Below are 27,368 nucleotides of genomic sequence, written 5' to 3' on the forward strand. Positions count from 1 at the left end.
TAATAACGAAATTGTTTATTCAATCTTCAGATTTCCATCGAAAGACCTTAGAGAAAACGATTGCACTGTTTTCATCCATCATATGGCGCACCATCACAGCCACTCTCTGATTGGCTGAGCGTGTCCCATGCGTGTTGTGGTAAACAAAATCCGAGGTGCGTGTGTGCGTAGAAGTGGTAATGGAGGACAGTGTTCTGAACACAGGGGGCTTAGTTAGCAAGCTACCTTGTTTCTCCTCTGCTCGGAAATACACATCTTGGTAAAGAACAGGCCTATATGAGGCAGTGGAACTACACCTGAATCATCTAAAAGCGGTTGGTAAGTAGCTGCATGTAGATTTAGCCCATGTCCGCCCTAGAACGTTAGCTTCTTAACTCACAATGCTAATGTGGTGGCTAAGCTAGCCGGAACTGCTCCACAGCTAATGGCGATGCTAGCCGTTGGGTGCAGTCTATGTCCTGGTAAAGATTTGAATAGCTCCATAAATGACAGCATTAGGGCTCGCGTAGGCTGTCAAATTCAAATATTCTAATAAAAACGATTTTAGAATTTATTATACTTTATTGAGGATAGTGTGGCACTAACTTGTGAATTAGTTCGTTGTAAAAGCATTCAAATTCTGAGTGAAAGTTTGCATACACTGCGAACGAGTTGTATACGCTGTAACGCATTTACTGTAGTTTTCTTACTCAGCAGTTAGTCTTATACCATCACAGTGCTAACGTGATAAGTCAACTGTATGCGATAATTGCGTTTCGCTTTCGTCAGCAAGAAAATGAGAGGGCAAGTAGTTCACAAGGGAAAGTGTTAATTTACGCTGTCAGGATTGAGATATGAATCAAAGTGAGAATTAAAACATGTCATAACGTCTGTCATCAGCTAGCTAATGCTAAGCTATGTGTCAGCGCTCATTCCAGATAGGGATTTTCTCATGTTCCTTTAGCACGTTAGCAAATGAGCTAATGCAGGCTAACTCAGCCTTTAAAGAGGGGCAGAGTTAAAGAGTCGCTTAAAGAGACGCGGGTTTAACCAATCAGAAAGAGTTAAAGCCCCGCTGTCTCATTCCCCGCCATAGCCAGGCAACGTAGGCCCAAACAACCCGTGATATACAAAGATACAATATTCAAGTATGATAATGCTGTTATTGTATTTCATTTAATATGAGATGATACACTATTGATCAAGTTATTCACCCATTTATTCTTTAGTTAAATTTAATTCACTAGTTAAAGAAAAGAGAAAACCAAATATAAAACAAAGGTTTATTTATTAATTTGGTGTTGGGGGGGTGGGGGTGGGGGGGTTATCTTCCATTAAATGAAATGATTGTTTGGCAAATTAATGTATACTCAACCCCTCTTATAATACAATTGTTAATATGTTACTCAATGCAATTACCACATTGTAGGTGAATATAAACAAACTGCACACAGCTGTCAGGTCAGAAATGTCCTGAAAATGTACCAGAGCTGCATAAAATATTGCACTGCCTGATCTAATTTCTGACAAGCTTTGATCATGACTCTCCCCTTTTTTTATGTTCTAGAAACTGCTGTTGAGTTTCAAGATGGCATCAGATGCAAGTTCCCCGAACCATGGTTCCAAAGGGATCATGACATTTTATCCCACTGCTGAGGAATTCAAGAACTTCACTCGCTACATTGCATATATAGAGTCCCAGGGTGCACATAAAGCAGGTCTTGCTAAAGTAAGTATCAACTGCATGTATTCAGCTAAAGCATAAGTCCAACCTTGGTTGTTAGTGAATCATGTTAAAGCATAATGTTGCAAACACTTGTTTCAGCATAGTTATAATAACTGAGTATGAGGATTATTGATGTATCTGCTGAGGCTTTCTAGTTATGTCCATTTTTTACATCAGATCAGATGTTGTCAACATTGCTAGCTGGCACCAGAATCTGAAAATTATATTAATAATTATATTTCTGTGGGTCTATATTGCCAGTCGTTGAAGTCCCAGCACAGAAACCAGCTGCTAACTGGAGCTACTGCCATAGTGTTTATGGATAATATCATATGATGAATGGTACAATGCTGTATTGATGTAAACAAACACAGATGGAAAATGGCATTTCACTAAACCAAGTGGTTTGGCTGTATTTTGATCCAGTAAATGGAGATCAGGTTGTATGTTGACTGTGTTTGGTTAACTAGAGCTATGCTTCATCAGGACAGCTATGTCTTTTTTTTGTTTTGTTTTGTATGTTTTTACCAGCACAGTAGATCAAAGGCTAATGTTGCTAGTTCCACTCAGCTGCAGATTCTGTGACTCTGTGTTAAATACTATGAGCTCGACTGTTTCCTGAGTTTGTTCACCTTGAAACCATTTGGTTAGTTGGCATTAAAATTTCTTTTTAAAAATTTTGGGAATTTGTCGTCTCAGAATATCATCTGATTCAAACATCTATACATCAGCTTGTCAAAAAATGTACAGACCTAACCATGCTCCAGCTGAATCTTGATTAACAGTTTCAAAAAAGAATTAACTGTGTCTATTTTCCTCCTCATAGATTGTTCCACCAAAGGAATGGAAGCCAAGGAGCTCTTATGACAACATTGATGATTTGGTGATACCTGCACCCATTCAGCAGGTAGTGACAGGCCAGTCGGGCCTTTTTCAACAATACAACATTCAGAAGAAGGCCATGACTGTCAGAGAGTTCAGAAAAATCGCCAACAGTGACAAGTAAGAAGCCTCATTTATTTTTTGTCCTTTTTTTGTGCTGTAAACAAAGTTTGTGAATGGTTTTGTTGTGATTAACATGTTTGATTTCCCTTTGAAGGTTCTGTAGTCCACATTATGATGACTTTGAAGAGCTGGAAAGGAAATACTGGAAGAACGTGACCTTTAATCCACCCATATATGGGGCAGATGTTAATGGCAGCCTATATGACCCTGTGAGTTGATTCTTTTTCTATAGCATTAGTACTGATAGGTTCTCTACATATTAGTTCTCTCGTTCCTCTCACACATAAAGGATGCTGGTTCTTGTATACTGCAGATTGAGGATAAGACTATTTGATACTCATTACCATTATTTGTCCAATAGTGGCCAAAAGTGGTGGGAGCTAGACCTTTGAGCAGTGTTGTTGTGATGTTAGCTGTTTGGAGTTATCTAAAGCCCGAAGTAGTAGAAAAAAAAAACAGAGTGCAATTGATGCAATACAGGTGTCTCAGGGGATGACAGCAGCTTTGGAAACTACAGCAACATGATGGAACATTTGCAGGTGTCATGGAAATAAGTATGCAGACTTCATACAAGTCAGCAAATACCAAGAAGACCAGTGAGCTGCAACAGAGTCGTGTAGTAACATGAAACACAACTAATTTCATAAAGCCTCTCCAGAATCATGTCAAAGTATCAGAACAACCAAAATGAAAGCTGATAAAACACAGTTAACGTTTTCAGTGGCATAGCAGAGACACAAGAAACTTTTCACTGATGGTTTGAAAGTGTGAAAAATACCTGTTAATTTTTGGTAAATTAATCCTGATGAGAGATAACTGCTTTCTATTCTGTGGAATTAATGTGGGGTCAACAGTGTAGTGCCATGTGCAAACACTTACCCACTGAGTTAAACTATATTGCAGGAAGAAGCTTCACTTTAGATATGAAGAGCTCTGAACTTTGGCCATAGTTTCTCTCAAATGTATCAGCACTAGGGTTGGGAGAAAATATCTAAAATTGATATATCAAGGTCTTTTGTTTTACAATATCAAAATCAGGATTCTTTCCCAAAAAATCTTTTTTTTTTCAAATTATTTATTTCAGTTTTTATACACTGGATTGGAAAAAAGTTACCACTTCTCTCCAGCAGAGGTTAAAATGTTTCTCTATGACTCACGTGATGTGCATTTTATGGGAAAATATGGCTCTTGATGTAGTCTGTTGACATTATCATCATCATTTAACCCTTTTAAATGGTCTGGTGTTAAAAAAGCAAACTAAAAATTGCAAAAATTGTAAATATTGAAGAATTGCAATTTAAATCAAATCAGCACCTCCAAAAATCGTAATAGAATCGAATCAGGAGAATAGACTATCGTGCCAACCCTAATCAGCACACTAGTTGGATACTTGAAAAGTTGGATTGCAGAAGTGATCCCTGTATTTTGTGCTGTATTCCCACAGGGAGTCAAAGAGTGGAACATCTGCCATCTGGACACCATTTTGGACACTGTGGAAAGCGAAAGTGGCATCACGATCGAGGGTGTTAATACTCCTTACCTGTACTTTGGCATGTGGAAGACCACCTTTGCGTGGCACACTGAGGACATGGACCTCTACAGCATCAACTACTTGCACTTTGGAGAGCCCAAATCATGGTGAGCACAAACTGTTCCTTAATATATCAGATGTGGACACCTATGATTCACACATGCGACTTTTGTTTGTTGAATAACTCAACCGACATCAAGCTAAATCAATCAACAAAACAAATTCAGATTTTCTTTTCTATACTTGAAGGTACTGTGTTCCTCCAGAGCATGGGAAAAGATTTGAACGATTGGCACAAGGTAAGACAACACTGAAATGGATTCTGTAAGTGGTTATAGTACAGTAGCGTTGACCAACATAAATATTAACATAATTTTTAATTTTTTAGGGTTTTTTCCTGGCAGTTCCCAAAACTGTGAGGCCTTCTTAAGGCACAAGATGACTCTCATTTCTCCTTCTATACTGAAGAAGTACAGCATTCCCTTTGATAAGGTATGTTCAGAGAATCCTTACTGTATACAGATAGTGTTTTATTCATACTCAGAATTAAAGCTGAATGTACGCATGCAGTGACTAATAGTTTTATTTCCTTTTTCCTTAGATCACTCAGGAGGCCGGTGAGTTCATGGTAACCTTCCCATATGCATATCATGCTGGTTTCAACCATGGATTCAACTGTGCAGAGTCCACCAACTTTGCCACAGAGAGATGGATCGAGTATGGCAAGCAAGCAGTTCTGGTGAGGAACAGTGACCGTGCAGACAAACCTGATTCATATCTAGTTACTATAGTAAGAAAGTAAATACATATTTCCATGTCATGGTTGAAAACATGTTCTTTTTGTGACTGTGTTTCCTGCAGTGCTCATGCCGTAAAGACATGGTGAAGATTTCCATGGATGTATTTGTGAAGAAATTCCAGCCAGATCGCTACGAACAGTGGCTGGCAGGGCGAGATGTGACATCCATCGATCACTCAAGGCCCACTCCAGAGGCTAAGGAGTTCCTGGGAGAGTCTTTCAACGACATCACCAGCAGCACCAACAGTAACTCCGCAGAGAGCTGTGTGGAGGATGGAGAGCGGAAGTGGTGGGTCTTTGTTTTTTTGATTTACACACCTCTTACTCCTCATAGACATCCACCTTGCTCTTTGTGTCTCTGACAAGATTTCAAGCATAAAAACAGGAACGGGTCAGACCATACAGAACCTCCTGGCAGTAGTTCTCCAAAGAAGGCAGGGATGAGGTTGAAGGCCTGAGTCATGTTGAAGTAATCACATTGAGGATTCTATTGAAAGTTTGGTTGCTCTGTCCATACAAAGATCCTTGTTGTTCCATCATTCTGCTGCTACATTTAAAGTAAGAGCATTGTTAAAGGATAAAAGCATCATACTTCATGTGAAATGCACCTGGAGTTCTGAATTTCCCAACTTAACGGTCAAGGTCACACTGGCCATCCAAAACGTACCGTGCCTAAGCACGATTGCCCCCCTGCAGCGCTGTTCCCCAGATGTAGAGTACGGCTGGCGGTCACATTACCCCAATATGAACCAGACTTTAGCAGGTATCACAGACGCGCACAGCCCGCCTACGTCATCTTGAAGCATTTGTTTACATGAAGCGCAATCTCATCAGAGTCGGCACAATGAGACACAGAGAGCACTGCTACAACTTTAGAGACTTTTGGACTCATATTAAGTCGTTTTCGCCCGACACAGCCCTCTAACACCCCTGCTTTGTTTAAAATGACTGTCGGGAGATGCGCTCGCGGTGATTTTACGAAATGAATCGCACGCGCTGTCCGCGTGCTTGTGCTCGTGCATGAAGTAAACCGTGGCGAAGCCTTCCTCTTCGAAGCGTGCCGAAGCACGGAAGGGAATCGTGCTTGAGCACGGCACAGTTGTGGTCACACTGGCCATTCCAAACGTGCTGTACGGCTGAAGCGTGCTGAGGCATGATTGGCCAGTGTGACCGCGTCCTTAAGTACCTAAATGCATCCTTGTAACTGAGGGAGTGGAAGAGTAGGCGGTTTTCCTGGACATGAGCACAGCATTGCAAGGTTATATATTGAAGAATAAATATGTGAAATAGGAAAAACATTTTATATTAATAAACAAATTGATATTTTTACCACATAGACACAAAAGGTACAGAGAGTTGGTTCTGTTGGGTACCAGTACTGATTGCTAGGTATCGGGTATTGGTACCATATTGTTTCAAATGTGAAAGTTACCCAACCCTAGGTGAGATGGCCTGTGGATCACAGATGTACATCTCAAATGATATTATGAATGAAAGGGGGTAAAGCTTTTTTCGTGAAATGTAGAGGATTTGTGGACATGCACATACAAAAATATGGTGACACTTTTCAGTGCCAAGTATAACAGCCAATGTTAAATTGAACCAGTTATAGACTCAAAACGTCGGATCAAAGATATAGCCAAAACTTGTAGCCTGATGAGCAGATCTTCTAAAACTGTGAGTAGAAACAAGTCCATGCCCTGTGATTGGATCACTTGGCAACATTGTATTTTCTACATCCTTGTAAGTCGTCTGTATTAAGTCTGCTGTACTTTCTATCTATTGCGATGTCTTCAATAGTCACCTTTGTAAGAACCACTGTATGATGAGCAACATGTATCAGCTTCTATTTAACATAATACTGTCACACTCTCCATAGTTTACTGTGGACAAACAAGTACAAAACTTACAGAGACCAGAAAAGTTGATGTGTTCAGCCATAGAAGTTGTCAGGCACTGTCAGCCACCCCAGAAGTAATGGAAGCATAAACCAGGCTTTAGCGTTTGCCCGCAATCACTGGCTTATATCAAAATTGAAATGACCCGAAGCATTTCTTACCTAGAAAAAAAATACCTGTCATTAATATTTAAACACTCCACAACAGTATTGTGAAATCAAACACCTGAGTCAAAGAGTTGAAAGTCTTTCGTTTGCTCTGTTTCTTACATCTGCTCTGTCCCTGTTTGTTAAACCCTCAGTGCTACACAGAGGATAGAGACCAAAAGACACAGAGTGTGTTTGGATTTGCCAGATGAGGTTGTTCCCAAGGATGAAGATGAAGATGAAGAGGACATGGGGCAGTATGGGAAGCGGCCAAGGCTCAGCCTCATTCCTCCTCGCACTGTTTCACAGGATGGCAAAAGACATAAAGGTATCACCAACTTTGTTCGACTCTGCATATCTCCAGACGAGATAAACTTTTGATGTTTCATTATAAAACAAAAGCACTTTTTCAAACCTAAGCAAGACTACTTCTTTCATTCACAGGCCCACCAAAGCTTGTTGTCACACCAACCAAGCTCACGCTATTGGATCCTTTCCACAGGGGCATGAGTCAAAGCAATGGTGACGCAGGCCGCCCCCCTCACTATGCCAAGACTCGTGCTCCTGCAATCTCCTCTCTGTCCCAGCCCAGAAATGGGCATCTGTCAGTTTCAGTCGCACCCTCATGGTCCGAATCCTCATCTGCACCTGCTCGTAAGATGGGAGTGGCCAGCCTACTCTTCCACAGGACTCTGAGTCCGAAAGACACTCTTCAAGTTCACAGTTACAGTCTGGAGAAGCAGCAGCAGCCTCACACACAGCTGCAGGTGCACAGCTACGCCCGGGAGCATCAACCACGTCATCTGCAGCATAAAGTCTGCACACCATCACACACACAGGTTCAGCCCTCATACCAGGCTCCAAGGTGCGAAGTGACGGAGCCTCGGCCAGAAACCAAGAGCGTCATTTCCAAAGGAGCTGTGAATGGATCAGCGACACAGAGGCTTGTAGTGCGGGACCAAAAGGAAGAAAAAGCTAAAATGTCACCTGCTGTGGAGAAGGATGTGGAGAAGAAACCTGAAGTGGAGCCCAGCAGACAAACCATTTCCCCAGAGACTGAGACACAACAAGGAGAGATGAGCAAAGCTGAGGCTGAGGCACAGAAACAAGAGATGAGAAAAGCAGAGACGGAGACCTCGAAGAACAACAAACGAAAGGTCTGTTTTTATTTACTTTGCTAGAATGTGGCTCCAAATCGTAGAGTGCTGTACTTAAAATATGTCACTTAGGTCTAAGTTGGCTTTCCTTACACTGCAACACCTGCATGTTTGCGCAAACGTACCTTTCTTTGCTGCATTTATTCTTTTTTAACACAATTCATTGAGAAAATCTTGTAGTCATGATGTCCTGAACAAATATAAACTTAGGTTTATATTTAGATGGCTTTGTTTTTTTTAACTTTTGCATGAAGTCACCTGAGCCAGACCTATCGGTATCTCTGTACTGGTGCATTCTCTTTGCATGGTGTTGACATACTAACCTCTCTGAGCTCGCTCTTCTAAATTTTCACACTAAAAAAAATACAATTCTTCAGCAGAAAACATGAGGCACTTTTCCAAAGTCTGCCATGACTGTTCAATCCTATTAATACTGTCCAAACTACAGAGTTACCAATGCCCGCTTGTGGATAGCGGCATTGTCATCGTGAAAGACACCATTCCTGTCAGGCAGCCAATTCGTGATGAGGTGAAGGTGGTCGCTCTCAATCATCACGTAAGTGGATGTGAACTGTGACCTCGTTGTCAAAAGGCAAAGTGGAGAGGAGTGTTTAAACAGAGATGTGTGAAAACCAGTACAAAGCTGCCAATATGCCTGAAAATTCAGGATAAATGTTTCCTTCTTTGCCACAGGCTCTGCGTACATCATTTCCTGTTCAGAAGTTCTGACGTGCTGTACTCTTGTTTCTCCAGCAGGTGTCAGAAGAACAATCCTACTGTAAGTCAGTAGCAAAGAAGCAACAGCAGCAGGCGCAGCTACCAAAGCTGCCCCGTCCTCACCCTCTGCTCACAGACCTGCACAGTGTTGATGGTGTGCCCCTTTAAGATCATCTGCTAAATGAAAGAATAGAGATATCATCATCTGTTTTTGCATCCCTCATTCACACACAAAACTTACTATTTCTTAAATCCTCTTCTTCTGTCATCCTTTTATTCTGTCTGTAGATTGGTGTGGAGATGTGGATGTGGAGCGAGAGGAGAAGGAGGAGTGGGCAAAGCCGCTCACTCAGCTGTGGCAGTGTCGGCCTTACAACCCTGATGCAGAGCGAGAGTACAACAGGAAAATGGGTCAGCAGGCCCCGTACTGCTCCATCTGCCTGCTCTTCCACACGTACCATCAGGTGAGGACTTGTCTCGACTTGACTTCCATTGAAAGCTTTTATAGAGTTGTTCACCAGGTTTTCTGATTCTTAAAAGATATCTTACTGTGGATGACAAAATCCTCAATTTACTCCCCAAGATTTCCATTAAATACTCAGAAACATTATTTTGAATTTCCCATACCCAGTTTTTCTCAGAGTTGAGAACCTCTTCTCATTTTAACTCCCAGGAGTAATGTCCATTTTTATTCCCAGTCATGTCAGGGCTTGAGACTGCGACCTTGTTTTCAGTGTGAGCGAGTAAAAATTTCATGTGGTCGCTTTCGTGCAAGTGCATGTCTTAATGCTTCCTCTATCACAGGCACTGTACACAACATTGTGGTTTTAATTCGCCCTCTCTTTCACTGGCTCAGTCAGTCTCCTCCACCTGCACTCTCTCCTGTTCTGAAGAGAGAGCGCTGTCGCGTACACGCGCAGCGCGTATGGGCATCATACACCAAAGACAGACAGAACTTCAAAACCACAAGAGTTTCTCTGTTTTAGAGTCAGCCTTCTTCTTATAGTGATAAGATTCACACTGCTCTAAACCCTCCTCACTGAAGAGGATGTTATGTTAGAGCATGTCAGAGCTTAGGTTAGATAGAGAGATCAGGGCTGCCCACAGGATGAATCAACTTTTTTAACCAGTGCAAGAGTTCAACTCATGACATGTCGTGTCAACACCTTAAAAAAACCTGCATGTTACCAACCTGTTCCTCAGTAATCTTATCAGCTAAAACAGGCTTCTTTTGGCTGGCATCAAATTTAAGATAAGCAGTGGTATCAAAAGTATTCACACTCATTACTCATGTAGAAGTATAGATACTAGGGTTTGAAAATACTTTTGTAGAAGTTAAAGTATTAACTCAAGCTTTTTACTGAAGTAAAAGTGTAAAAGTACTGGTTTCAAAACTACTTAAAGTATAAAAGTACAAGTAACTTAAATGGGGAAAAATGCCATTAAAGGATAAGTTCGGTTTATACAGCTTTTACATAGTTTGAGAATGAAGTAGAACAAAATACTCACCCAGAAGGCTTTCCTGATCCAAGCAGTGCTTCGGGAGATATTTAGATCCAAAATCGTGCAGCGGACGTCCGTATACTGGGATCCATCGGGGCATAGACAGCGCTGCTCCTAAAACTGCATTATTCATCCAAAAAATCGTGTTTTTCACCAATATTCCATCATGGTCCGCTCCGGGTTAGTCCTCTGCTGCAGTCTGTGTCACTCCAGACAGCGCTGTGTGGCTGTAATGACCTCTGAACTGACGAAGACTTTGTTTACGTTTGCCCCTCCACGCATGCGCAGTACTCTCTGGAGAGCTGACTCCACTTCCTCCTTTCTTTGAGGGGCAAACGTAAACAAAGTCTTTGTCAGTTCAGAGGTCAGTACAGCCACACAGCGCTGTCTGGAGTGACACAGACTGCAGCAGAGGACTAACTCGGAGCGGACCATGATGGAATATTGGTGAAAAAACACGAGTTTTTGGATGATTAATGCAGTTTAAGAAGCGGCGCTGTCTATGCCCTGATGGGTCCCATTATACAGACGTCCACTGCACGATTTTGGATCTAAATATCTCCCGAAGCACTGCTTGGATCAGGAAAACCTTCTGGGTGAGTATTTTGTTCTACTTCATTCTATAAACAATGTAAAAGCTGTATTAACCACACTTATCCTTTAAGGTCAAAAGCTTAGGCTGTGCTACAGGAGCCTATAGTTCACACAGTTCATCCCCCTCCTCAGTCTCTGCCACAGACATCTTCATACTATACTACATATGTCTGTTATGTCGTTGCTGAAGTGTGGCGTGATTTGTGCCATGTGCAGGTGTGATGGTTGCATACAAACCAACAGGGTGTTGGAATAGTTTTTCATTTATACATCTCTTCCATCCACAATCAGATTCACTCTTTGCGGATGACGCAATTTCATCAATTTTAGGATAGGTTTTTACTTTTGTTGGTGTGTGTCTTTTTGAACTATAACAAGCTAGAATAAAACAGGAGTAGTGGGGCGATATCTAAAATGTGTGGAGTAGAAAGAACATATATTTGCCTGAAAACGTAAGAAGTAGAAGTAAAAAGTCGGCTAAAAGATAATTACTAAAGTTAAGTATAGATACCCCAAATTTTTACTTAAGTAAGGCAATCAAGTATTTTTACTTAGTTACTTGACACCTCTGAAAAACGGGAATGTACATTTTATTTGCCTCAAATCAATTCAATCTCTCACATATCTGATATGTTCATTGCATGAGAGATCTCGATCTCAACTCTTGGACTAGAGCCACCCTCATCTTTTTTTTTTTCCAACTGATAGGGGATCAGAAACTCTGAGCCGATTATCTCACTCTGATCATTTACGTCAGCTGTTGTAAACAGAGCTCAATTTGAGGCAGAATGCCAACGTGCCACTAACTCTGCATTAGCGAGCTCATGGCTGAAACGTCAGTATTGTGGAGATGTATTTCAAAGCAGCTTGATTCAACATTTAAAAACCAAATAAGCAGTGGAACAAGACGTGTTTATTAGGGCAACGGAGGAACAGGCGGCTGTGCCAAAGCAGAAAACTCTGGAGGAAGGAAAAGTGTAATTTGAGGGCAAAGTGCCAAAAGGTTACTGAGTTCATAGCTTTGGACAGCCAGCTCGTCTCAGGAGTAGGGGGTGATGGTGTTTTCTGGTGTTTATGGAGCTTTTAAATTCACAGTTTGCCCATTTTTTTGATTGAATTGTAAAGTTAAATAAAGCTTTTACACCACTCTGTGTAGAATTGAGTTTAAAGCATGAGTTCTACGTCAAATCTAGATGAAATAAGTTTTATGAAATGAGTCAAAAACATCTTTGAGTTTATTTATTCACATAATTTAACAAAAATGTCCTGTTTTTATCGCGTTATACATTTACTAAGAAGGACCTTGGCATATCTTTTTAAAAGTTAAAAAAAAAAATCCATCTTTGTACATTTTTTGCAGTAGTGTTTCAATCATGCTAACATTTCCCTGCATTGATTCAGAAATTCAAAACATTTTTTTATTCTCCTGGAAAAAAAAACGGAATCCATGCACTAACATACCCCCTGATATTTTTTCTCCCCCTGCAGTCTGAGACCAGCTCTGAGGACTCATGTGTGACACTGGTGAACCATCCAGGGGGCCGCCAGTGGTCCAAGCCACTCATCCCTGAAATGTGCTTCAACACCCAAACCAGCAAGTCGAGCGACTCCGGGGAGGGACAGCTGTCCAACCCTCATGTGGCTGAGGATGGGACCAGTCAGTTGGTCAGCTGTGCTCAGTGCTGCGTCCGCGTGCACACCAGTAAGTCCTCTTCTTTTGTAACAAAGTTGTGTTTATAGAAACTTGTAGGAAGAAGCTTTTAGAGTTTGATGAACTCTGCTCCAAACAAGAAGATTTTTTGTTCAGTTTTCACTTCCTCTTTTCACTCACAGTAGTCATGACAGTGGTTACCAAGAATGCCATTCATTTCCTCTGATCTAGTTGTACTTTTCATGTTCTCATGAAAGAGCAAGTACAGGAAATAAAACCACTGGCTTCATGTATCTCATTTAAAAAAATTGTCTGATTGTCTGAGACAAACTGAGTCAAACTCATGATCATCAGAGATCAGAGAGTTAAGCATGTGAGAAGTAAATGCTGCTTTCTGTTTTCTTCAGGTTGTTATGGTGTATCCGGAGAGGGGGCGGAGCTTGATGACTGGTTGTGTGCTCGCTGTGAAGCAGATGCCGTCACAGAGGTTAGTTGGTTGGACTTCCAAAAGGAGATGAACACAATACAACTGAAATATTTCATCACAATGATAGAGCAGCGCAGTTGTTGTCTTGTGGAGAATCATGAAGCTATATTTTTTCCTGTCTGTTAGAAAGTATACATTAAAGTCCACTCTCCCTTGTGGCTGGTTCAGTCCCTTGAACCTGTTCCTTATTTAATCTAACTGCACAATCTAGACAGTTATATAACCCACTATACACAGCACTATAAAAAGTTTGCCTGTTTTGATCTCATAGTAAAAAAAAAACAACTGACCACTTCATCACTCCGCCTTCCACGCACAAACAAACTCAGCTCTGTGTGCTGCTGCTGCTTCCTTTGTTCAGAGACAGCCAGAGTGTTCCCGTCCTTTGTTTATCATGTTTGAAGAATTTGTTTTGCTAAACTTTGTTTGTAAAATGTATCTCTAAATTTCCTCTGCTTTTAAAACTCCAGACTGCAAAGAACAATTGAAGGATTCTGGGAATGTTGCCCAGGTTTTTTGTACACTTTTTTGACCACAGGTGGGCATGCTTCGCTACACAGTAACTCAGTGACCTCGGTTTACGTATCAAGGTGTCTGTGCCTTTACTTTAAGTTTTTAAGCTCAAGGGTCATCATATTTCCTTATAGTTTATATAAATGACATGTTCTGAAAAATAATCACTTTATATCCCTGCTTAGGTTCTTTTTATTATTGTTATTTGTTTCAGGATACTCTAGTTAATTGCTGTTATTAGGATCTTAATCTTATTGCTTTATCCCTTAAATTCTTAGCATGTATTTTCTATTCATACGGGATAAACCAAATAATTGAGTTTAACTTTTAAAAGTGGATAAAAAATGTTATGGTGTAATGTCATTGTGGATTAAACAGAATGTAGATAAATAATATATTGGTGTTGGTTTAGTTCCTTCTGTAAGAAAGGTCAACGTTTGGAGGCAACGCTACAGCTTTTATTTTGTTTGTAATTCAGACCCAGTTTTTCATATTTCCCTCATTGGCTGTTTTGTTTAAACTGTTGACTGTGTTTATGTCGGACTGAAACTCAGAAACAGGTTCTGAGAGAGTTCATTGACGTGCTTCAAACAGCTGCCATGCCAGGTGGCCTGGGTTATATGGAGCTTTATTGAGTTTTGGAAAACTGATCTGTATTAGTGGAGTCTAGTCGTGAAGATCTGGTTATCCCCCTCCACAGATTGTATAAAAGAACATGTACATCATAGATCATACAGACAGAAGAACATCAGATACATCAGGATTTAGACTGACACTTCACCTTTCTGTCACATGTCTATGTTAAAGTTGTCTATTTCAAAGACTAACGTAGTGTTGTGTGTCTGCTCCTCCAGGACTGCTGTCTCTGTTCCCTAAGAGGAGGAGCTCTTCAAAGAGCCAACGATGACAAGTAAGAAATGTTTTACAGCAGAGTTGGACCAAGGTCAAGGCATTCATTTTCCCTTCATGTCACAAATATTCTACAGTCACCAATTCCTTTCTCTCATTCTTACCTTCCTTTTGGTCAGAAGACTTATTAGAAAAACAACCAGACGTTAAAGGTGTATCATACATGTTTCATTCTCACAGAAATCTAAGATGGTTATATTTATTCAGTTTACCCTGTTATTAAAAAAAAAAAAAAAAACAGAAACTCTTCTTTATATGTATAACTAAAGCGACATTTGCCTCAAAGAAAGAGTGTTTGATTATTGATTCACATTTGTTTGACAAACATTTTAGTTAATGTTCAAGTGTGAGCACTAAGTTGTACTGTCAATATTTAAAGATGGTACAAACTAATAACAGCTCTGTAAACTTTTTATTTAATCAGAATAATATGATAAAATCAGTACTACACAACAGGAATAAATATGCCTAAAAATTTGACAATTTTCCACGCAATAAACTTTCTCATTGTTTCATGGTAGATTAAAGTGCACCTGACATTTAGTCACATCTTTCAATCCAATCCAATCCAATCCAATCCAGTCCACTTTATTTGTATAGCACATTTAAACAATCAATCAATCAAATTTCAATCAAATTTTATTTATAGAGCACTTTTCATACAAAAAATGTAGCACAAAGTGCTTTACATGTCTAAAAAAGCAACCCTTACCCATTCGCACCCCACCAAGACCCCCGCAAAGCACATACAAACTTTTACAGACACCCACCCCCACCCACATACACACACACTGTCACACACTCACACTCATTAACTGTATCTCTAAACCAGTGGCTGAGTACAGAGGAGCCAGGTCAGGAAACGCACTCACAGGGGACCATCTGCACCAGGCGCTACTCACGGCCCAAGGCCGGGACACCTCCACCCAGCACCCCCCACTGCAGGCTAGCAACAACAAAAACGTCTCCAAAGTGCTTTACATAGAATGATAAAAACAATAAAACAAACATTTCCACATAACAATAAATAAACAAGTGCATAAATGTAAAATGATACTATAAATAAAACAAAAATCAAACAGATAAACACAGTAAAATAATTAAAAGACATACTTAAATGTAGTAAAACAAATAAATAAGACACAGAGGACCACAAACTCATGGCATATTAAAAGCCAGGGAATAAAAATGGGTCTTAAGGCGTGACTCAAAACACTCCAATGTGGGCGCTTTTCAGACTGACAAAAATCTTTGGATATAAAAGTGGTAGATTGCTGAAAAAGCTAAATAAGATTTTGTTCTTTGTCCATGAAAAATTTTAAGTGTAAAGTCTCAAAGCTGTGAATGGAAGAGTCAGTAGAAAAGTATAACAAAAATGTCTCATATTTACAAAACACCTCAGGCGTTGGCACACAGCAGGTTATTGTGCCTTCATTTCTCCTCATCTGACCGCTTGAAATCTGCCTGTGCATTCGATCTGCTGCTGCTGCTGCTGTAATCTATCTGGTACATCAGACCCTTGAAGCTAAGTGCACTTTTTAAATGTGAACATGTACACACACATGCTGTGTTCACAAAGCAGGTGTGTGTGTGTGTGTGAATCCATCCCGTGTTTTACTGTAACCGCACAGTGTGAGGCAGAGAAAAATAAATGTCAGTTGAAATGACAGGAAACCGCTGTGTGTCTTGAAAGGCCTTTTCTCAGTGTTCAGGAAAATTCATCAGATCACCCAGAGTGTTGCTCAGATTCTTCACGTTAAACATTTTTCACAAATGTGCTCAGAACGCAGAGTTTGTTCAGCATCAGTAAGAATCATTGACAAAAACAATGTTTGATCATTTAAGATAAACCCTTTGTTTGCTCTTTTCCATGTGGAAATCCAGGCAGAAACTTATCAGAAACCTCCTTATGGCCACACAGCAGGATAACATTAGGCCAGAATCAGTATAAAAGTGAACTCTGTAAAACAACAGGTCAATGAAGGCTTTCCAGAAACATCTTGCCATGGACGTTGAACTGTTTGGTCTAAATCTACCCCATGTTTGCGTTTCACACAGGTGGGTTCATGTGCTCTGTGCCATCACTGTGCTGGAAGCTCGCTTTGTCAACATCACAGAGCGATGCCCCATCGACCTCTCTGCCATCCCGCTGCCACGCTTCAAACTGGTAAGACATGAGGCAGCACTTCGTGTTTGCTCTACGTGAGGCTTATTTCTCAGACATAAAGAGATCCCCGTGTTTTTTTATTGAGAGGGGTACTATGAGGTTGTTATCAAAAGTACATGGACTATGTACAGCTTGGTATTTGTTCAAACAAAGAGTGTTCTGTTTGCCATTTAGATCACGCTGAGTTCTTTTGAGTGATAACCGCCTACGGTAGTGGTGGCTGTCTTTGGTAAATTTCAACATCCTCTCTACACATGCAACAGCTCCACGCTGAAGGTTGTGCAAAACCAAACACAACAACTTGAGTTAGACTCATGTTCAGGAGCACCGCTGTACCCAATCCATCAGGGAATGTAGAGATGGAGGGTGGTTATGAGAAATCAAATCCTAACAGGGTGAGACAAGACCCTCAGCTAACTATAGATATAAGTATCTTGATTAAAAAACATAGATTAATAGACTTTTTTGATTGAAATTAGGGATGTACGCTGTATCAGTATCGATATTGGTTTGGCCAATGTTGGTCATTTTTTTAACATATTGGCTTTGGCCGGTGTGATTAAAGTGGGCTGATATTTACTCATTAGCTGACGGCCATTTTCAGAGCATCTTGAACGATCTTTCAAGACTCAAATGATATTGTTTTCTATGACTATGTTAATGCAAAAACTACCAAAGAAGAGTGGACTCGCTTCTTTAAGGTCTGTCTTCCTGTTTTTGATCCAAAAACGCAGCAATAGTAATATCAAATAACGAATATCAATATCGGCCAAAGTTTTCATATCGGTGCATCCCTACTTTTTTTAATTCAAAATATTGTATGTCAGGAGTGGCCAACCTGTGGTTCATGCGCCTCATGCGGCTCTTTGCCTTTCAATGTGCGGCTCCTTGATCCATTCATAAATAAATAAGTAAATGAATAAATAAATTGATAAATAAATAGATATATGAGTAGTGGTGTGCTGATCAATCTCAAATATTGATGATACCAACATTGGGATCAGTATCGATCAATACTTGGGTGATGGGATTGATACTTAAGTTTCAGTTTCTCTTCTCTACAGGTATCAATATAAATAGACAGAGAGTTAGACAGAAAGACAGATAGATAGATAGATAGATAGATAGATAGATAGATAGATAGATAGATAGATAGATAGATAGATAGATAGATAGATAGAATTTTGTCCTCTGCAGTTAAAACAGAAATTTGTTTTTGACACTGCTCCAAATTTTAACAAACTTAGAAACACAGTAAATTTCACTTTGAAAATTGGAAATATATTGATTTTTCCTATTATGTCATTTCATTTATGTGTGAGAGGAAGTGTGTTTGTAAGACCACGTGTGTGATGTGGCTCTTTGTAGTACCCCAATAATTTCTGTGGCTCTTGGTCTCTGACTGGTTGGCCACCCCTGGTGTATGTATACAGCCAAAATACTCCCAGTGGTTCCACTTCATGGCAGTAGATTGGTATGTGCCTGCTGTGCTCCATATAGCTTTAAACTGGCCATTGTAAAATAAATTCTTGATGGCTTTAGTTGTTGGCATGATCCCTGTCTCCTTCTTCAAAGGTAATGTGACACGTTTATTTACACAACCAGATCTGTTTTTGTTTTTTTGTTTTTTTTTTGTTTTTTTTACTCAGAGTTCTTGGTTCCTACTGAGGACACACATTTCACCATACTCATACAGTTTCACTTCCTGTTTTTGCCCTGTATAAGTGTGTGCGTGTGAATAAAAGTTGCCATGTTGTGTACAAAGGAGCTTTGTTATTCTCGTGACTGTACATGAACAAAGATGAGAATCAAAATACTTGATAACAAAAGGTTGAACTGGATCCTTCTGTAAAAAGCAGACGGTGTGAGCTCATCTTCTCCCCCTCTGGGAGTCTCCTAAAAACTGTCCTTGAAATAAAGCAGGTCAAAGGTCACTCCAGTTGGCTGTCTCTCATTTTGAGATGCCTCAGTCTCAAAGGATCAGGTCATTCAATGGTTTTAAAAGTTCTGAGGTGTCAAAACCATTTGAAACCTTCCAAAGCAGATTGTGTAATTTCCTGCTAATGTGTGCGTATCCTGGTTCGTGTCTGGGTCTGCCTGTACTGTACTGCCGTCAACCATTTTTTCTGTCTCCCTCTCATCCTTCCCACTTGGCTCATTTCCTTTCCCCTCCTTTCCTTCCCCTCTACTTTAACCTGCCACTCATAACTTGCCCTCTTGACCCCTCTCCCCCCTCCACACTTGTGTCTTTGTTGCTCTGGTAGAAGTGTGCGTACTGCAGGAAACGGATGAAGAGAGATGTGAAAGGCTGCTGCGTCCAGTGCTCCCATGGGCGCTGCTCCACCGCCTTCCACCCCACCTGTGCTCAGGCAGCTGGCGTCCTCATGCACCCAGACGACTGGCCGTTCATCGTCTTCGTCACCTGCCACAGACACAAAACACCTGTCATACCTGAGGTGAGCTCCTGTCAAGCCAGCAGAGGTTGAACCCTTTTCTTCTCTGTGCTGCAAATAGTCTGAAAAGGTTTTTCTCAGATATTTTAATATAGTTGCTCCTATTTGTCCCACAGCACTACTGTTGAGATCAGTGTAACATTCAGCTCGGCTAATGTCTTTTCTTTTTCATTAGTTTCAAGAGAGATCGATTTTAGTCAAACAAAGGAAGTAAAAGGTGACATATGCACCTCTGTCTCTGAGTCATGGTACATTTTTTGACAAAGTTAATGTTTTTGATATTGTGAGCATTGCATTATGACCTTCAGCGCCTCATTTGCCATATTTAGTGAAGACTCATTGATGTAAAACGCTTTCTTCACCACCAGGGGATTCCTGTTTTGTTATTTTTCACACTGCCTTAGTCTCTAATTGGGGGAAACAGACATCTGTTTGGTCCTGTTCAGAAATATGCAGCAGCGTCTTTTTGTCAGACGAGCTCGGGCTGAATATTTCTTCTTGTAGTGTTGAGTTATGTGATGGCAAGTCTGGGCATGTTTGTCAGCTCCAAGCTGCTACAGTCCAATGCCTTTTGTTGAATGGAAAAGAGTAGTACAGATATCAAAGACAAAATGTTTTGTTTTAGTCATAACAGCAGACTGATCCTTACTGCGTTAGCTCTGGAAAGGAAAAAGTGTTTTAAATTTATCTCTAAGTGACAATTTTACCGTTTTCCCTGACTGCAATATCTGTTAAAATGAGCGGGTACTCTGTAACTGTGCGCTCAGTTATTTTCCCTATCCGCCGCCTTTTCAAATACAGAGCCTGTAAATATTATTTGTCACTCAAAGCAAAGTCCTGATTCTGTGACTCCCAAATATTTCTATTACCCTTCCACCATTCACAGCATGTTCTTGATTGGAGAGGAAGATGGCCAGGATGCATCCAAGTTCTCAGTTAACTCAGATTTAATGATTACAGCAAGTCAAAAATGTGCGACAGAGCTCTGGGTTCTTCTTTAACTCTCACTAACAGCCCTGATACAAGTCTAGGACTCTTCCTTTAGGGACAGAACCTGGTTTCCTGGCCCTTGAACCCTTATTTAGTTGAAGATCCGCCTGTTCTAGATAGAGCTGAAACGATTCCTCGAATGATTCGAGGTACTCGATTACAAAAAACACTCGAGTAATTTTCTCTGTCCCGAGGAATTGTTTAATTTTAAAAAAGATCAAAGAGTGGTATTTCAAATAGAGCTGAGGCCATATTAAGAGAGTTTTCAGACCCCTCAAGCTACCTCTTATACAAAATAGAAACTAGCAACAAATCTAGCTTCTTTTCTGGAGTTTGGAGACCAATGGGTCATTCTATGAAACGGGTGCCATTTGGGTCAGCAACATTTGATGAGATGTACAAGGCACAAAAAATGTGTCAAAGTGTGTTTACAGATTTTGGAGCTACCAAAGAAAGTGCTCTTATTGACATGCTGTAACAGAAAATTATATTTCTTAAAGAGAAAAAATTTCATTTAAAAACTAACTGCTCCTTAACTGAACAAAAATGCATTTTACCCGATTACTCGATTAATCGATGGGATTTTCAGTAGAATACTCGAATACTAAAATTTTCGATTGCTGCAGCCCTAATTCTAGACATTCAGTCACTGATCTGAAACGGTGTCATCTTCAGGATGAGCCAGTGATGTCTCCTCTCATTTCCCAGCATCATTAAGTGTTTCCCAACAAAGAAAGATTAAATACACACACACAAACACATCACACACTTTCAAGCTGCCTTATCAGGATTGTTGTCTCCTCCCAGTGTACTTTCTGTTCCACTCCCCTTCAACTCAAGGCCTGCAGCTGCATCGCCCAAATTTCACATCAGCACACACACACACATTCTCACATGGCCGCAATAAGCACAAATTAATATGAGAACTGTGAGAGTAACACTGACTCAACACCACATCTTCCTTCACTCTTTGCACCATTAACCACTTTAGTTGTGGCAGCCAGCACTGACAAGTCATAATTTTGAAGAGTAATGATCTTCTTCATCTTTTCCAGCGCAACAAGGCTGCCATGCGAGAGCTGACCGAGGGGCAGAGGGTGATCTGCAAACACAAAAATGGGCGATACTACCAAAGCGAGCTGTTGGAGCTGACCACAGCAATCTTCTATGAGGTTGTGTTTGACGACGGTTCCTACAGCGACAACCTCTTCCCCGAGGACATCGAGGTGATCAGACTTTGTTTAGAAGAGCTGTAAAGTGGTGGAAGAACACTCAGATGGCCTGAGTGAGATCTAAGCGCTGGATGTTATTTCTCACCCTTTGTTTCCTGTGGAGTTTCCTTAAAAGAAGTGTGTGTGTGTCCTGAGTTTACCTTTCACTTCCTCTCCCTCACAGAACCGTGACTGTGTGCGACTTGGTCCACCAGCCGAGGGGGATCATGTTCAAGTCCGATGGACAGACGGGTTGACGTATGGAGCCAAGTTTGTAGCATCACACTCCATCCCTATGTACCTGGTAAACCTCCTCACGTCTGACTTTCTTTCTCTCTCTCTGTGTCTCAGACATGCTCGCACAGGCTTTCTTGTAAACCACATCGGAAAGACTTGCTGTGCTACCCAACCTCAAAGTGTGGGAGGTCTGTGTGGTTGAAGCAAAAAAAGCTGGGGCACATTAAAAAATAGAAGAGCTTGCTCATCAATATGTGATCCCTTAAAATAAAAGTCTTTCATGTTGTTGGCCCTAATGAAGCAGATTCTGCTCTAATTCTGTTTTGTGGTAGTTGAAAGAAATTACTGTGTAATGTAAAAAAACCCACCTAATTATTTTTTAACTTCTCAGTTTAATGTGATACAGTGTAAACTCATATGTAATGAAACTAAATGGAGCAGAGTTCAAGAAGATAAAGATTAGTTAAGTTATAAGTTAATGGGCTCATCTGTTCAGTGCTCATGCGTATGTGATTTGAATAAGGTTGTTATAGTTAAGGAAATAACAAAAACAAAAGGTGAAAAACATTTTCATAAACTTAACACAAAAAGGACACTGCAACAAAAGGATAACTAGCTTAAACTGTAGTGTGAGTTTATAAACCTAATATAAAAGTTATTGAGAAAATGTCTTTAGTTTATGTCCTTGTCCTGTCTCAGGCATTTTGGGTGGATATGAAACTTTGTTGTTTTTCTGTCAATTTCATGCAAGTTGGCACATGCCCACAAGCAAGCACGCGTCCACACTTTGTCTGCCAGCGTTAATGTCAGTGATGTTTTGGAGAGAGCAGCACAGCCCCATTTGGGACAGTTGAATGTCTCTGATTGGAGCAGGTGCCTTGCAGTGTATGTTGATAAAGTACAGAACATTTCTCAAGGGGAAAAATCCCACTAATCTCAAAGCTCATATGAGAAGCTCACCAGGGAGGCTACCCTAGCTCACCTTGTCATGGTAGGTAAGAGCAGCCAGGCGGCGTGATGGAGCAGGAGACAAGTGTATGGCAGATAAAACTGGCTATGTTTACATGCAGTCAATATTCGGGTTAAAGCCAATATTCCTGTTTCTGGAACGTTCGGAATATCCCGTTTACATGCGTGAGCAAACAAAGTTCTTCCTGTTTACATGGTATCCCGATCAAAATGACAACACACAGGCAACATCTCAGTGCATGGAAATCGTAATGCGCATTATATCCACTTCGTCTTGCTGTATCCATAGCAACCTGAGCTTGACATTATACTCGCCAACCCGTCAAATGCGGGTGGATTTTGTGTGTGGCGGGTAACACTGCCACTCCTACTAGCCACAGGTGTCGAGAAGCAAGCATAGAGAAGATAAACTGGTCACAGATATGAAGTGTGAAGGAACAATATTTAAAGCTCCTAATAATACTTATCAAAGTTATATGTAAACAGTTCACTCTGGAAATACCGTAAACAAACCAAATCATTCTAAATGAATGTGACTTAAAGTCCAGTGTGACTTATATATGTTGTTTTCTTCTTCATGACACATTTTTTGAATGATATGACTTCCAAAAAAAATGCATGATTATACTGTGGAGTGACTTATAGTCAAGACAGTATGGTACTTAGTTAATTACTGGAAGGCCGTTTTCCCAGCTAGTTTTTGTTTCCGTTTAGTTTTTATCTTTTCAGTTACTCTTTAACCTTCACAACTTTAATTAAATGGAATAATAAACTCCTCCTTTTATTACTTTGTCTCAATAGACTGCATATTTTTATATTAAAGTAGCACGACCTGATCAGAGCTGAATACCTGATAACTAGCTGTGGTGTTAAACATTGATATAGTCTTGATTTGAGTGTGCACAGGGGTCATTTACATTTTAAAAGGTTGTAAATCTAGCTCAAGCAAACCTCATAATTTCATAGTCAGTTACAATCATATAAGACATAATTATCCAACAACAAAATTGTGGCTAGTGAAAATGCTGAGTGGCTAGTAACTCTGTGAAACCACTAGCCACATTGGCTGGTGAGCAAAAAAGTTAAAGTCAAGCCCTGACAGCAACAATAACAACAGCAGTTGCACGGCAGACTTCCTGCACTCAAAAACCAAGATTCAGGTCAGACAAGGAGCGACCTAGGGGTGATTTTTTTTTTGTTTTTTTTTAAACAGAACATGAGCTTATTATGTTTTTTTTTTTTTTTTCAAAAGGTTGGTGTTTACATGGACCTTGCACAGCTGGGTTATTGCTAGTATTCTGAATATGAAAGCGTTACTGACTGCATGTAAATGCGCTGACTGATGCAGGGCTTTCTTGCTGTATGAGGATGGTTGTTAATCTGTCCTCAGTGAATATTTCTCAGAAAGTGGTTTGATGTTAAGAGTTTTCATTACAAAAGGCCTTTTCTGACATTTTTGAATCTCGCCTCTGACAACAATCCCTTATGACAAAAAAGACAAAAACTTAACTAAAACTGAGCCTTTCCAGAAAATAAGAAATAATCTAAACTGAAAAAAACAGCTTTAGAAATTAACTGACAAGAAATGTAAAACGGAGAGTCAAAACAAAAGAAAAATGAAGACTGAAAAAATGCAAAACTACAGTAACCTTTGTTGTGTGTGTGTCACTCAGGTGGAGTTTGAGGACGGATCTCAGATGTCTGTTAAACGAGAGGATATTTACGCACTCGACGAGGATCTGCCCAAACGGGTCAAGTCCAGAATGGTAATTTTCAATCATTCATGTCAGATCGTCTTTGAGCTTTTGGTGACAGCACTACATGTCGATAAGCCTGACTTTTCATCTGGATAATCTTTGTTTGAGATCAGAAAGGCTAAAAGATGCTGAGTTCTCTTTCTCTCGCTGTGTTTTGTCCACAGTCGGTGGCGTCAGACATGCGTTTTGAGCTCTTCACACAGGACGAGGTCAAACAAACCTCCAAAAGGCAACGAGTCATCAACTCCAGATACAGAGAGGACTACATCGAGCCAATCATCTACAGAGCCATCATGGAGTGAAGCTGTCTTTGTCTCCTCACCACAGATAGATGCATCTCCAGCTCGTCATTTCTTGGTCTGGCTTCTCAGCTTGTGGTTTCTGCTGAAAGGAATGACCAACAACTCCCCTCCTGTTTTTCTTCTTGTCCTTCTTCTTCCACAGCCTGTCAGGCATCATATTTATAAACTACGGCTGGGACTTTAAAAGACTTCTGTGTACATTGAAAAATAATTTGTTCCCATAGTGTTTTGTGGTTTATGTTTTCCTCCACCTTTGCATCGTTTTCTTTTTCTCAGGAAGAAGCCATGAATTAATTATTAACTAGGAAAGTTGTGTTGTCTTTCTGCAGCAGGATCTTTTCTTTACCACCACCACCGCACAGCAGCTGCCATCTTTACACATCCTGCAATGAGCAGATTTTCTGCTTTAGTGATGAGTCTTCTCTCAAGTAATTTATCTTTGCTATGTTTCATAATTTATCATAAATACTCTGCAGTGGAGAAAATAGTGTTTAGGAATGGTGTTTTTTTAGGAAGCATTGTTTGGGTCAGGATTCATTTTTCATTCATAAAGTTACAGAAAAGCAGACCTGAAAAGTTTGAGCCAGTCAGCTGTTGACCAAACCATCATTTGACTCATAATTTAATTTATAAAGACCAGTGTTAATGTAACCCCTCAAAAAACATGAAATACGTTCACATTCGCACACGTCTTCAGATGGGACTTTTCACCCTGTGCATCTACTGTGAAGAAGAAAGAAAAGAAAGTGGACATGTTGTGAAGGCCCGAGCCTTACGTTTCACAGGGCCTGGCAGCCTTTGCTATTCCTAAAGCTTTGTCATAACTCTTGTAATTAATGTTATTATACTTTATTTATGCGAGTGCATTGAGTTTGGAAACAAAGCTATTTTTGTCATGTCCTTTTCACGGTCTTTAGAAAACCTCAGATGTATTTATATTTATTATATTGAAAGGTTTTCAGACATCCTGTTTAAATTTTTCAGGCTCACTTTCCTGTTTTTGATTGGAGGGTGTGAATGCCAGTCCCTGTCTAAGCAAAAAGCACTTATTGTTCCCTCTTGCTACGGGACATTTAGATATTTTTGTGTGATCCAGATGAAGGTTAGAGCTAGAGCATTGTAACCAGGTTATAGTTTGATCCCAAATAAAAAAAACAAAAAGTGATAAAAATTTTCATGTGCAGGTGTGCGTCATTTTGTATTTGCTTTGAAAGGGTGAAGGGAAATGAAGAGTGGAGACATGACGTCCACAAAGTCAGAGTTTTAAGCATGGAATAAGAAAAATAACTTCTCAACTTAGTTTTCCATGGCTTCAGAAAATCAGACATTCAGGTATTCCTTCTATAAGATCCATCAAAGTTTTGGAAATAGTCACAACCTGTGTTTTCTTTTCACATTCTCCTGTGTTTGAGGTGCTGGTGTCAGATGTCTCAGCCAGAGGGCTCGCAGCTGTGCCAAACACGATGAGTCTTGTGAGGTGAAGATTGCTGCTGGAATTTCAGGAGAAATTTGCTGTCTTTGCTCTTTGTATCACAGCTAAAAACCCCTCAGCTCCAGCTAAAAGACAAGTCAGATTTATCACTGCTGTACAGGAGCACAACCATACTCAAACTGTTGCAACATTTCAACTTATTCTTGGCTTTCATCCAGGTTGTAACTGTAGGCCTGTGAGGCGTGTTTTCACCTGCTTGAAACAGCGCTTCAGATTAGATGAACATGGGACCGTTTGGTACAGAGCAGGTCTGCAGGTGAACGAAAAAGGAAGGAGAAATACTTGGAGTAAATTTCCAAAATCAAACAGGATGAAGAGTTATCACTGACCTTTTAAAGTAAAGAGCTCGTGCTGCGTTTATCTGTGTTTCCATCAGTGTCCACGTCTTTGTTAAATAACGGTGATGCTGCTGATGTTTGCAGAGCAGGTGTAACAGCTGTCTTGGCTTCTTTTGGAGGCGGCACCTTTCTCACATTTGTTTGCATTGCCAACATGGTCATGAGTCCAGAGAAAGACTTCTATCTAAAAAATTCAGACCTCACGCCCTGTGAGTAAATCATCACTACATGTTATTTTAAGAAGCTGATTCCCGAGAGTCTACTCATCACAGCCTGGACTCCTGAGAGACGCAACATTTTCCAACCTGGGCTGACAAAAACAGCTTAACTGTGGAAATCACCAACAGCCTGCTTACAGTTGACAGTATCTCGTTGACTGTAATTTCATTGAGAAAGAAAACAGAAATTAAGATTATTACAGGTTTAGGACAGCTCATTTTAGTGCAAGCTCACAACTTGTCACAACAGGTTACAAGCCCCTACAACACTTAAAGCTGCAGTCACCAAACTTTCTTCTCATTGATTAATAAAGTTGGGCATCATATGATTATCTTCAAAGGACAATGAAAAATGTGTGACCCATATGGTCTACTTTTGTTGCACTAATGATAATGGTGAGACTAAATTACAGGTTGGTAGTTTGTCTTTATTACCTCTCCCAAGGAGGTTATGTTTTTGGGAGAGTTTGTCTGTTTGTCTGTGAACAACATAACTCAAAGTGTAACAAGCGGATCATGAGGAAATTTTCAGGAAATGCTCAAAATGTGATAAGGTAGAAGTGATTAAATTTTGGAGGTGATCTGGATCACCGTCTGGATCCAGGATTTCTTTTAAAGG

At 40.3% G+C, this 27,368-nt stretch overlaps 1 protein-coding gene across 4 annotated transcripts; it reads left to right on the top strand.

The window, feature by feature from the left end:
* Window positions 1-143: 143 nt before the first annotated feature.
* Window positions 144-25,859, top strand: kdm4ab (lysine (K)-specific demethylase 4A, genome duplicate b). Of its 4 annotated transcripts, none has more exons than XM_074688415.1 (23): window positions 144-318; window positions 1,547-1,708; window positions 2,532-2,707; window positions 2,805-2,919; window positions 4,155-4,348; window positions 4,491-4,540; window positions 4,630-4,733; window positions 4,843-4,980; window positions 5,103-5,329; window positions 7,240-7,412; window positions 7,529-8,241; window positions 8,690-8,797; window positions 8,995-9,112; window positions 9,247-9,422; window positions 12,544-12,757; window positions 13,114-13,193; window positions 14,561-14,616; window positions 16,674-16,782; window positions 19,047-19,238; window positions 21,281-21,451; window positions 21,621-21,740; window positions 24,316-24,408; window positions 24,564-25,859. In XM_074688415.1, the coding sequence occupies exons 2-23, from the start codon at window positions 1,568-1,570 to the stop codon at window positions 24,699-24,701; spliced, it is 3,606 nt and encodes a 1,201-aa protein (XP_074544516.1). In that variant the 5' UTR covers window positions 144-318; window positions 1,547-1,567; the 3' UTR covers window positions 24,702-25,859. The 4 variants fall into 4 exon arrangements, with proteins under 4 accessions (XP_074544516.1, XP_074544517.1, XP_074544518.1 ...); XM_074688416.1 differs by having other exon boundaries at window positions 8,998-9,112; XM_074688417.1 differs by lacking the exon at window positions 8,690-8,797.
* The last annotated feature ends 1,509 nt before the right edge of the window (window positions 25,860-27,368 follow it).

The sequence above is a fragment of the Halichoeres trimaculatus genome, unplaced genomic scaffold, assembly GCF_033239565.1.
Source record: "Halichoeres trimaculatus isolate MK-OKI-2021-1 unplaced genomic scaffold, fHalTri1.1 fHalTri1_scaffold_15, whole genome shotgun sequence".
Classification (NCBI taxonomy): Eukaryota; Metazoa; Chordata; class Actinopteri; order Labriformes; family Labridae; genus Halichoeres; species Halichoeres trimaculatus.